Here is a 13,468-nt window from a genome sequence, read left to right as displayed (position 1 = left end):
TTTGAGTAACCTAAAAAGACACAAAAACCAGTAGTTGAGAGCATCTATTATTTGGATTTCCTTTCTAATCTGAGTAAGAATAAACAATTAACTCAAAAAAAGGAAGAATAAGACAATAAAAGACCCCTAAAAGTAGAATTCCGTAATTATCTAACTATTCTTGTCACAATACTCATGTGAACTGTGGTAGAAAAATGTTGAAACTGGTTTGCAGTATGAACTGCATGAGCAATATGAGGTCAGGTAATAGTCAAATTAATGCGCCAAGAGTGCCTTTAAGGGCTTTGATACCATGTAACAAAACAAGATTGAATATAAAAGAGTGCCTCTAAGGGCTACAAGAGCACAAAAGTACACAAATACAAAGTGCTACTTATGGGCAAAATACAAGTCCACAAGGAATCTCAGAAACACAAGCCACTATAAGGCCACAACATAAAAAATATAAATATTATTAAATGGTAAAATGCTTGAGAAAGCATTAGCTATACAATAGGGGAGATCCTCAATTTTAGAGCATACAAGAGAGGTGACAGTTAGTCCAACTAGTCGTTGGGCTAGCCCAACAGCTATATTTTGAAAACAATAAAAAAACTAAAAAGTAAAAGAAGATATTTTACAAATCTGCCCTTTATGGGCAGACCCTATTACAAAATGTAAAGAGACAAAACTGCCCTTGATGGGAATTTACTTATTACATGTGTTACCAAATTATATATATATATATATATATATATATATATATATATATATATATATATATATATATATATATATATATATATATATATATATATATATATACACACACACACATTCAAAATACATAGTATATACTGCATGTACATTAACAGACACCAACAATGGTATAACAAACCTGGTCAATGTCCAATTCCAGCTCAGACTACTATGTGTTGGCAAGGAAGTTGGGCCAGATCAAATGACCTGAAAATCCATACCCAAGTGACCTCATAATCGGTCATTATGATTGGCTGTGTAGGTTATAGCACCGGTACGCATTGAAAATAAGGGTTGTATCATGCATGTTGCATGGAGGATAAGGTCGGTTTCCCTTGGATAAGGAATAAGCTTAAAATGGAAGTTGGTGTGCTTGGGGAAGGTAATGTCTCTTGGGGAATTGTGAATGTCTATGAGAGGGGCTAGAATTAGAGGGAGACATCACTACATAAACTCCTCATGGGGCCATTTGTAGTTATCCTGAGTTTCTTAATCTATTAATGTTTTTCCTTGAGGAGGTCAAGTCACCTCAAATCGGCTGTGTGTGGTTGTGTGTGTGCTGTCATGAAGGTGCTTGGTGGATCTATAAGGCCTAGTGCTCTCTCAAGTGGGTGCACATTCAAGACCCAAGTGTGAGCGTGTGCATGAGAATCTGATTGTATGGCGGTGTGCTCGTTAGGATCTTCGACCGACTACCAGCCACTCGATCTCTCTTATACTCATCCCTCTCTTCCCTGCCTCACCCAAGCCATTTTATAGTCCTATGCACCCAAATTCATTAGCAGACTCAGCCTTAGTTATCTAACCCAAACCCACAGTATCATAAACCTAGCCAACTGCCTAGCAGCCCACCTCAATTCAAGTCTGCTATTGTCTTCACCAAAACAACCATCAGGACTAGGATCGCTGTCAAAACCTGAATTTTCCTGAGTCTCCCAACTTTCCTACTGGTGACCCATTCCCGTTTTTCATACCCAGCAGATCCCGCCAACCTTAGCATTCCTGTCCAATGCAACACTTAATCACTTTCCCAACTTGGAACCTGTACTGACCTGTCTACACTAGCTTGATCCTAACCTGATCACCAAGTCCATAAACCTCAAACAATCACCTCTGTATTCCTACATGACCTTAACGGCTTAGTCTAAATCTGGACCTGTCCGTCGCTATTCCCTTATCAGCCCAAATCCCAATCTATGACCCACACCCATGATTTTGATCTCCAACTGAGACCCAAACTGATTTCTCTTTAATCTGATCCATACCTGACCTTTGGCCAACTATCATGAGACCCAAGCCTCTCCACCGACAATTTTTAATTCCTTCCAATCCAATCCATTGACGATTCCACTAAGGTGTGGATCCCAGACTCATCACCTGACCCTAATTGTGGCCAGATACCATTAGGCTTCATATCTACTACCCGAACCTGCTCTATTAGAAACCTAACCTGTGACCTATCACCACCTGACGACCCTGCCCAAACTCTGTCCTTCAATGGATCAGAATCCTGCTGAAGCCGATCTAGACCCTTTTCAGTGGGTGTGGATCCAGAATAGGTCTGCTCAACTCGAGACCCTAGTGATCCTGGATGAGTCTGACCCCAACAGGAAAGACATGATCAATGGCATTCCTATTTGTTAGTTTCAAGTGAAAATTGAAACAAAGGGCATGGAGTTTGATTGTGGAATTACAATTAGACTAAAGTTGGAAAAGGCATTCATTTCAACATATGAGAGTGATCATAGCGTGCTTTGCAGATAGTCACCGATTTCATCTATATTCTGAAAGTATCATGATATTTTCTTTTTCTTTTGTAACAGCTGATAAAAATGTGAAAATATCACCATAACCTAAATATCGTGTCCATATGGCAATAATATCAAGATATAAATTCTAAAATTCCTTAAATTTAATTTTTTTTATATTTTATGTTATGAAAAACTTTAAACTTTTCTTTATATATTTGTAAGAATGGCACTGCTAAAGCCTATTATTTTCTTTTGTATTATTTTTATATGTTTTTATTTTTAAATGCTGGGATTTTCCGAGAAAGACCACATCTTAAAATCTCCTAAAGGATTTCTAAGAAATGACCAAGTCCCATATTGGTGACTATGTTTTGGCATTTTATAAAAGATGCATGATCTGAGTTTTTGTGTTTATGGAAAGTCAGATTTGACCTGGATCCAAATTTGTGTGTTTGTTATATGATTTTTTGGTGACAGTCTAGGATTAAATCTAAATCCAAATAAATAATCAATCCCAAATGGATATTGATGAACTACATTCAGTCTGATACAAAGTCAGAATTCCAATTCATATAGATCATAGTCATAGATATCGGCGATATTTCAAAATATCGCAATATTATCGCTGTATTTTCAACAAACAATATTATAGGTAAAATATTGCGATATTTTAATAACATCGTGATAATATAACAATATTATCGACTATTGTTACTGTTTTTATTTATTTTCTATATCTTAAATGTGTTTTTCTTCTTTATTTTGCATTTTTTACTTATTTCTTTCATTATATATGTATTTAATTATCTAAACATGATATGTTCTTACTTATTTTTGTTATTTTTATATATTTTTTATTTTTTTAAGCCCCAAGATTTTTCCGAGATTTATCACCAAACTTATAATATCGCGAGAAATAGCCCCGCCAAGATATAGCCAATACCGATATTTGTGACTATGATATAGATTTGATGGTAATATCTATATCCAACTTGTTTTCATTCCTAAAACTGGTTCAGTGGGGAAGTGGTTGAAGAGGAGAGACTTCAAACTCTATGGAAATCCTTTTTGGCCGATATTATTTTCCCATTGGCTTTGGAAAATTGATCTAATGTCTGGAGTGGTGTTACATGAGAAAGTGTTTAGTTTCATATGAAAATGAATTTGTTTCTCACCTTCTAAATATGTCTTCAAAGTTGTATACCTCTAATTGTAACAGAACTTCAAGAAAACAAGATCAAGATGAAATGTTATTCTCTTCTCTCTAGAAGATTGTTTCTCAGATTCGCCTGCAATTGTAGCTTGCCAATGAATTTTGACAGCTCTGACACAAAGCAGTACACTTCATAATAGGAATGGATATGCATTTTTAGAAGTTGAAACAGGAGTGTAAGGACAAAAAGGAGAAGGATTTGCATCAAGTAAACACTTAAATTTTAATGAATCCAAAGAGAAATCATAAACCATTAATTAGTCAAGCCCTTAACTCTAATGTAGAAAATTTCCACTTTTTGTGCAAATATGTCCTATTCATGGATCATGACACCATGGGCCTGTATACACCTTTACCAATTACAATGATGGTTTTTTAGGATTACTTTGCAATTAAAGGTTATGTAAATTTTGGCTCTGCCAGTATTTTTTGTTATTTAAGTATTTAGAGAATCTTGATGTCAACTTTCTTATTTTCTTTTACCTTAGACCCTGTTTGGGTTGCACCATTTATCCGGATATATAAGATGCTAGAAAAAAAAGTCGGATGTAATTGTTTATTGTTTGGTTAGCAAAATAAGATATTTGAAAATCAAATTTAAAAAAATAGAAATCTTTTAATCCAGTGAATACTTGGATTAATTGAAACTGGGAAAAAAACTTGGGTTATGTTTTATCCAAAAACATGGGCAAGGCACCCATACGCTCCCCCCTTCCTTATGCCTCTCTCTCTCTCTCAGACTATAGAAGGGGGCGAAAAGAGGGAGGCAAGCCCATCCGCTTTTCATCGGGACTATCAACATTGTTGATTCCTTCATCAGACCCTTTCCCTCGTTCTCCACCTGCTCCTCCTCCTCGTCGTTCACGGCAGAGATCTTCGCTGTCGATTCTGCCCCACTCAGACTCCTTCCCCACAATGTCCATCGGTGTTTTTCACTTAGAGACCTGAAAACAAACACGTAGAGCGCGATGATGTCCTCCCTCCTCGTGCTTCTCTTCTTCCAAAGAAACCCACCACATCACCATAAAGAAGAAGGCCCGAGAATGTGCCCTCTTCTTCGCATATCCCACCAATGTTTGGAGCCATTCTCTCTCTCTCTCTCCCTCTTTTTTAAGTTTAGTAGCTCCCCTCACATGCGCCTTGCTGTGATTAGGGATGGCAGTGGGGCGGGGCGGGGGACAAGGTCTCCACCCCCGCCCCCATCCCCGGCGGGGAATGGATTTTATCCTCCATCCCCGCCTCATGTCCTCCATCCCCGGTTCAAACGGGGATGAGGCGGGGCGGGGCGGGGATATTGCGGGGAAAAGTGGTCGGGGCGGGGATCGTGGTGGGGAGGGGGCGGGGCGGGGAAAAGTGCACGTCCATCCCCGCCTCCACCCTCGGACATGGATGGATTTTAACCTTCGTCCCCGCCTCCATCCCCGTTTCATACCCTTCATCCCCGGTCCAAACGGGGCGAGGCGGGGCGGGGGCCCGCTTTCCCCCGGTCCACTGCCATCCCTAACTGTGATGCATGTGTCAAGTCAAAGCTGGGTTGGGCAGGGGTGCAAGCGGGTTGGGTCTTTGCCCAGACTCCAAATCCAGTCTTACCAAAGATAATCAGGGCAAACATGATTGACAGAAATAGTGTATATAATGTCCGTTTATAGACACATCTGATTTAGAGCAAACAGTGTCAGGGTCAGCCAGACCCGGATTGCAATCCGCTAAATAAATAGGTTTGGAACCAGGTGTGTGTGTGTGTGTGTGAGAGAGAGAGAGAGAGAGAGAGAGAGAGAGAGAGAGAGAGAGAGAGAGAGAGAGAGAGAGAGAGAGAGAGAGAGTATTGAAATCTGGATATTTTTTCCAAATTTTCAAGTGTATCCAAACATTACACTTATAAAAAACCTGAAATTTTAAAAATCTGAAAAGTACAAAACCTGATTTAATTTTCAAGATTTACAACCAAACAGGCCTTTAGGTTATGTTTCTCTGATTTTGGTTGAATGGTTCCTTTGTTCATTAATTGGAGGACAATCTGTAGCACTTCCTTGAGTCGTAACTTCTAGGCACTGGTTTTTTTCAAAAGCTCCATAGCAGGCAATTGTGAAGATTTGGATGACATATCTTCAATTGTAGTTTTGTCCTTTTTGTTCGCTTCATAGGAATATTGGCAAAATTATACAATGAGTGAGTAATTAGATGTCAAGTATAATGGAGTTTCCATATATGATCACCTTCCCCTTATGAATTTTCATGGAGAATTTTTGATGGATTTATTTCAGAAAGACAACAGCAATCTTAGGTGTACTGTCAATTAAATATTCTTATCTGGTTGTATAGAATTTTCATGTTGGCAGCAACGATATTCATGTATAATTCTGTTTACCTATTGTTATTCTTTACTGCAAGATTTGGAGTGCTCAAGAGAGCAATTTATGGCTGCATTTTCTTTCTTCATGCCGTGGTTGGATATTTTTTTCCTCATATAGTTCATGTTATGGGTTCCCCCATTATGTTCCTAGTCTAATTGATTTCATATGATTTTAATTTTTATCATTTATCAGGAAATGCATTATAAAGATTTGAAAATTGTGAAATTTATTCTGTTGATTAGCTTGGAATAGTGTCACCTAAGTCAAGCTAGGCGTTGCCCACAATGGAATTCATACCAGAGATTCCTTGGTTAAGATAGTTTGAGGCTAACTGTTCTCCAGCCACCTTATTCTACCCTTTTTAAAGTATATATTTATTACAGTAGAAGATATCACTTGTGCGCGATTGCAGTGGTATCACATTCATTAATGAAATCTCTTCTATGTCATTCCATTCATTTTTTTTTGGTGATTAGAAATGGTAGTGGGTCAGCATGATGGCATTTTTACTACACATTTCTGCAAAAGGAGCCAAACTTTGTAACTGATAAATTTCACACAAATTCTTTGGCTAGAAAATGTTTGATTTCATCTAGCAGATTAATTTATTTCTCTGACTGTCTGATGACATCATGCATATAGTATGGACTAGAGGTGGCAATTTGTTTACTTTAATGCCTTAATCATAATCAATGTTCACCATCTCTTTATCCTTTTAAGTTAGCCATTTGCATCTCTTGTAATGTTCAACTGTACTTTGCTGATATGCATGTTTTGGTATACAGGTATGCCTTTGAATCAAGTATTGTCCGTTATGCCAAAATTGCTATTTATTTGAAAGATAAGACAGTTAGAGATGTAGCTTTGCGATGCAAGTGGATGTTGGTGAGTAGAAGCAGTTGTGCATTTGTTTCCAACTTGTTTATTTTGTCTCATGATCATATGTTTTCATGTATTGCTTGAAGCATTTGCTTTCTACTCAGTTGAAAGCTTCATTCTTGTTTAGAAATATTCAAGTACATCTGATACGAATCGGGTAGACCCAAGTCTAGGGACCTAGTAAGCTAGGTCAATTGGGCTTGGTTGGGCCCACTCAAGGGACACCCCTATTTTTGGACCATGCTAGAGGAGCATGAACCCCTCTTAAAGGGTGGGTTATGAGGGTGCTAAGAATGGAAGAAGGGGCTTGGCTATTTCTGGAGGTCAGGATTCCAGAAATAGCAAAGTCAATTTGAAGTCCGAGGAGGTTTAACCAAAATTAGGAGAGTAAAAGGGTTCTTGTGACTTATGTAAGGGTTTAATGACGGCCCTCTATGCCTATATAAAGGCCTTGTACCTCCTTCTTGAAGGATATAAAATTTGGCCATTGCTCTCTCTCTCTCTCTATTTCACATCTTTCTCTATCTAATTCTCACCCCGCTCTCTCTTTCTTTCTGTCTCGTAGCTCACGTCTCTCTCTCTCCTTCTCCCTCTATACCTCTCTTTCTCTTTGGTTACCAGACCTCCCCATAGGACGTGAGAACCTCCATTGGGTCTACGGGTGCTGCCTAAGGTTTAGTCGGGTTTACACACTACCCAGTTCGAAGAACCAATGTGTTCCTAACTTCCTACTGTCCCAAGCCTCCCCTGGTGAAGTAGACCTCATTCAACATGTTCAACCCCTTTTGGAAGTCCCCCACTTAGTCCCGGAGGTCTGAATATGTCCACATCACTTTCCCTTATCACCCATCTGAGATTGAACCCACCGAAACCTAATTAAGCTTTACCTAAATTCTGCAGTCCCAAAAAACCTGTCAGACTTCAAAAAATTCCCTAGACCAATCCGTGAAGAGTGGACCTGAATTTTGGATCTAAGGTACTTCATAGTGTCTTTAATCAACCCTCTAATGTTCATGGTTATTTGAGTCTCCAATGCAGAGAACTAATTTTTTTAGTGGAGATTGCCTGAACCAAAACCAGCTTGTTCCTACACAGGCCTGGAAATTTCTGCCACTTAAAAAATCTGTAACTCCCTGTTCCCATGTCCTCTGAACCTGAAATTTGTATTGAGCTTACCTTAGGGTGTCGGGAACCAACTTCCAAAATTTTGGATTTTTTTGTTGCACCATTTGGGAGAACTGGATTTTCTCACGAAACCTGTCAGAACCCAACCACCCTGTCTACCCTAGTTAGCCCATTGAAGTTTTTGACTCGTCCCATGTCCGAACCCAAGGCCCACAAATGCATCAACATCATTATTGGATGATTGATGTTTGTCTAGTTTGTTATTTAGTTAAAATAGGTAGCTAAAGATTACTTGCAGGAACATCATCTGTATCCTCTACTTATGATAACTTACTCATTTTTTTTATTAATAATGCAGTATGGTTCCCTCCTAGATCTGTAATATCTCATAATTTTTCATGATTTTTAAGCCTAAAAATGAAAATTTTAAAATAAATATTCATATTTAATTTAATCAAAATCGTAGAAAATAATTATATATGAGGTGACGACAGCTGGGTCTGGACTTGGTCCAGAGCCCACAAATAAGATCTAATTGTGTTAAGTAAAATCTGTGAAATTTATTGTTTTTAAAATTCGAGCGAAATTCAAGTTAAATTCAAGCAAAATTAAGCTAAGACCATCATTAGATCCGCCTTGGAATGTAGATCTTGTAGGAGATCTGTTTTCTCGAAATTGGATAACGGTTGGCCTGAAAAATGCGTTTTAAAAAAATGATCGATCTCTATTTTTAGTCTTTTCTGGTTTGGATCAGACTAGACCAGCGCTGTTGAGCCCATGTTAATTTGGATCTGGACCGAGTCGAGGATCCATATTGACTAAGATTCGATTCAGGTTGAGATCCAATTGGATTAAATATGAATTTGGATCATTGATCCAATCTTGATCTATAATCCATCCGTGTCAATTTTAAAACAAAAATAAATTTTAAATTTTAAAAACAACCGCTTTAAAATTAAGACTAAGGATGAGGCAGAGTTCTACCTTGGATAGAACTCTACCCCATAAGTACCACCTAGAAAGGGGTGTCCCCCCCTAGAATATTCCAAGGATAAAAAAACTAATAATAAAATAAAATAAAAATCTAGAAGGGATAAAAAGGGCATAAAACCCTTTCTCTCTAGAATTCGACTTCTATATATATATATATATATATATATATATATAGAGAGAGAGAGAGAGAGAGAGAGAGAGAGAGAGAGAGAGAGAGAGAGAGAGAGAGAGAAAAGAAGAAAAAAAACATCCAGCGATTTTTCATCCTTTAGTCTTTTTCGTAACTTCGAATCAAGGTACAAGTTTATCTCTGAATCCACATTGGAAAGGAATTGTATAAATCGATTCAAGTATGGGTTTATAGAGGAAAAAAAGGGTGGAAATTTGTTATAAATAAATAAATATATATACATATATTTCAGATTTGCCGATTTCATGCTCATGCATCCAATATATATATATATATATTTCAGTTTTGCCGATTTTCATGCTCATGCATAAAATATATATATATATATATATATATAAATATATATATATATATATATTTCAAATTTGCTGATTTCATGCTCATGCATTAGAAAATATATATGTATTTCAGTCTTACTGATTTTAAGTTCATGCATCTGAAATAGGTGTTTCTTTTCGGTGGTCGATTTTATGAGCATGAATCTAATCACATCTGATTTGTCGATTTCATTAGCATGCATCATATAAATATGCAATTAATTTTCTGCTTGTCGATCCATGAGCATGAATCTGATCACATACAGTTGCTGATTTTATGTTTTTGAATCTCATTGATGAATTTTCCCTATTTGCTGATTTTTGTGAGCATGGATTAGATATGTTTATTTTTCTTGTCTGTCTGTTATGAATGAGTTGGATATACATATAATTTCATGTCTTGAACCTTTATATATATATATATATACCAGCTGATTCATGCTAGTGAATTTGGTATATATATATCAGTTGATTCATGTTTGAATCTGATATATATGTTAGAAGATTCATGTTATGAATCTAACATATATGACAGCTGACTTATGTTTATGTTGTGAATCATACATGTATAGGTCAGTTACCAATTCCTTTATTCAAATCTGATATGCATATTCCAGCTAGTTGACCATGTGTTTAAACCTGATGCTTCTACATGTTTTTTTTTTCTATCAGCCGATTCATGTACATGAAGCTGATCATGTACATGAATCTGACTAGCATATATATATATATTTTTGTTGGCTGACTCGTGTATAAGTTGATCGTGTACATGAAACTGATCATGTACATGAATCTGATCAGCACTTGTGTGTTTCTGATTTGCCGATTCATGTACATGAAGCTGATCATGTACATGAATCTGATCAGCATACTTTGATAATTCTGCTTAGTTGATTCTTGTACATGAAGCTGATCATGTACATGAATCTGATTAGCACAAATGTGTATTTGTGTTTGTAACACTTGCAATTTTTTGAGAACTATTAAATCATTATTTATATATTATATTGATGAAATTAAGAATTTATCTAATTTCCAACTTGAGATTGAAATTACAAATTGAATTGAGTCAATAGTTGAAATGAAATTTAATATTGAATTTAATTAGGCATGAAATGAGAATTTAATAATATGTAGGAATTTAAATTTATTTGATAAAAATTTAAGATGGATTTGGACCCTCATTAGGATGTGGGTTTTACTAATTAAAATAAATGGATATTGGATATGATATGGTTTACTCTTATTGGATCGAATCTTAATTGGATTTAAAATCCAGTAAGAAAATCAAATAAATATCCAATTATGGATAAATAATGAATTTTAATAAAAAATAAAATTAATATAATTATGGATTTGGAGTCTCATGAGATGGACATCCAATATGGACCCCACATAAGGTCACGCCACTTGGAAGGAGGATAAATACAAAAAAATATATATAACAAAAACAAACAAACAAAGAGATAAAGAAAGAAAGAAAGTATGAAATTAGTGTTTTTAGTTAATAGAAGATAAAGGAGGGTGCAAGTCCAAATGATTTGGACTTTTTGAGAGACCTATCCACCTAAGGACTCTAGAGGCGCGTCAACCGCTTCTAGACCTAATTAAATAAATAAAAAAAAAGGTGAGAAAAAAAAGAGCGAAGAGAGAGTTACCTTTTCCCTTCTTCCTCACATCTCCTTCCTCCAAACTATTAGAAAAGTCCAGATCTCCATTTCTGCAACCACCCTGGTGAAGGTCTAATCCAGTCCGAAACAAGGTACGAGTGGAGAAAAAGTGACGGTGTCGTTGCAGGAAGCACGTTTTCGGTTGGGAATCTCTACTTTTATGATGTTCGATTTCGGGATGCATTAGCATACCTTTTTTTTGATCCAGGGCTTGGATCTTCATGTAATCTATGCCTAGAACATCTATGGCTATTAGATCTACGTGAAAAGGATTTTCGAAAACCCAAAACAGTGTTTTGGAAGATTGGTTTTGAGAAAACGATTTGGAAAAGACTAGTTTCGAAACCCTAAAAAGCAAAAATCGTGTGAATAGATAGATCTGTATTTTATTTGATTATTTAACATGAATAATGAATCTATAAGCATGTTTTTGAGTGTTTTTTCATAGATCTTGATGTTGTAAATATGTCTCTTGCATAGATCTTGGCCAAAAATATGCGAAAATCATTTTGAAGAAGGTTTTTGCCAAAAACGTTTTAGGGTTTTGATGTTTTATGATAAAGAAATTAATTTGATCATATATGGTAGATTAGGACATGTATAACATGATTAAACATGTTATTTTATAAATAATCCATGATTCTATATCGTTTTTATGTTCTTTGTGATTCTTGCATAGATAAAATTGTATTTGAGATATTCTATGAAGGTTTTCTGATTTTTTTGGATTATGGATGTTAATGTTTTAACAAGATTAGCATAAATATGATCAAAGATGTGTTGCATGATATTGTAAATGTGTTTAGAGCATCTAAAAATCTTGATGGCATGAGTTTTACCATGATTCTTGTTCTTGCTTAATAGATCTTGTATGAGTTTGGATCTTGGTTATTCTGTTCTCGTTTTTTGTTCTCACCAGTTTAAGAAAAAGATCGATATTTCTATGAAAATGAGGTCAATAAAGAAAAATAAAAATACTGGAGTGTTCTACACATCCGAGACTTGAATTTAGAATCTTGTTTCGTCCCATTTGGTTCAGTTTTGAGGCCGAAACGTCCATTGCAACATAGTACAATTTTTCTGCCCTGTCAGCAGGACTGTTCCGACCAAAGATTTTGAAAGTTCTAAAACCTTAATCAAAATAAATTATGAAAAATCTGGGTAAAAGGTAACATGTATAACAAGATTCTGTAAAAAAAAATTTTGTTAAAAGATTTTTTTGTAAATCTTGAAAAATTCTTCAAGCTGGATTAAATTTCTACAGTTAACATAATCTGTCTAATATTTTTTCTGAACAGGGTTCAGTCCCAAAATTTTCTTGATTTTATTACAACAAATTTTGCAATTCTGTTTTTTGCATTGTATTCTTAAGATGATGAGACAATTCCAGTAAAATTTTGAGAGTCAAATTCGGTTCTTGTGATTTTTTATGGGTTTTCCAAAATTGGGTTAACATGGATCCGAACTCCACATTATGGCATGTGTTGATGCAAGGTTGTATTTTACTTTTCGCATCATATTTGTTGATGCTTGAATGAGATATTCGACTGATATGCATGTTAAATGAATGCATGTCATTATTGATTGAATTGAGTATGCATAAATATCAATGATTAGTCTACCTTGACTGTGTAAATGCATAGTGATATCATTATTGTATTGATTTTGTGGTAGCGACTAATCAAAAGCATGGATTGAGTGCCATGAATATTGTTGTATTTGAACCCTGAATATGGTTTCATGTTTTCATTGGCACGATTAACAAGAGAGTTAATTAAAAAATCAAAATAAAATTAATTCTCTTAAGGCTTATTGAGAGAGTAAGTATAGTAGATGTTTTTGTGGGATATTTGGCTTAGCATGGAAGGTTGCTTTTATCTCCCATTTCGAGGACCAGTAACCGGGGGAACTACCATGATTTGTCCGCAATGTGGTATGTAAGACTCATGAGGAAAATCTGATATATCGGGACTGCAGGAGTTGAAAACTCTCTCAATAAAATTATATTCCGTCTCCGGAGTATGCACAGTTGGGGGGTCACACAGGTTGATAAGACACAATTGTTTGAAAATAAAAACCTGGGCCGTACCTCCATCTGAGAGAGTCTGTGCTGTACCCACAGACAGATATTGGCAAGAGAAACAAGATTTTGAATTGCATATAGATACAACATGATGCATCATTTAAGCAAGAAAATAATAAGTAAAGATAAGAAATTATTTTTGCATGGAAGATTCA

The 13,468-nt window shown here is 35.8% G+C and overlaps 1 protein-coding gene across 1 annotated transcript in view; it reads left to right on the top strand.

The window, feature by feature from the left end:
- The window catches only part of LOC149833414 (uncharacterized), a 128,345-nt gene that overhangs the window by 13,113 nt on the left and 101,764 nt on the right, over positions 1-13,468 (top strand). The window contains exon 2 of the mRNA XM_090015101.1: positions 6,842-6,941. Coding sequence (XP_089871227.1) covers positions 6,842-6,941 — 100 coding nt within the window. The remainder of the gene's footprint in view (positions 1-6,841; positions 6,942-13,468) is intronic.

This window comes from Nuphar pumila, chromosome 7, assembly GCF_984573655.1.
Source record: "Nuphar pumila chromosome 7, dmNupPumi1.hap1.1, whole genome shotgun sequence".
Taxonomy (NCBI): domain Eukaryota; kingdom Viridiplantae; phylum Streptophyta; class Magnoliopsida; order Nymphaeales; family Nymphaeaceae; genus Nuphar; species Nuphar pumila.
Note: the sequence above shows the minus strand (reverse complement) of the source record. Positions and strands in the feature narration are given on the sequence as shown.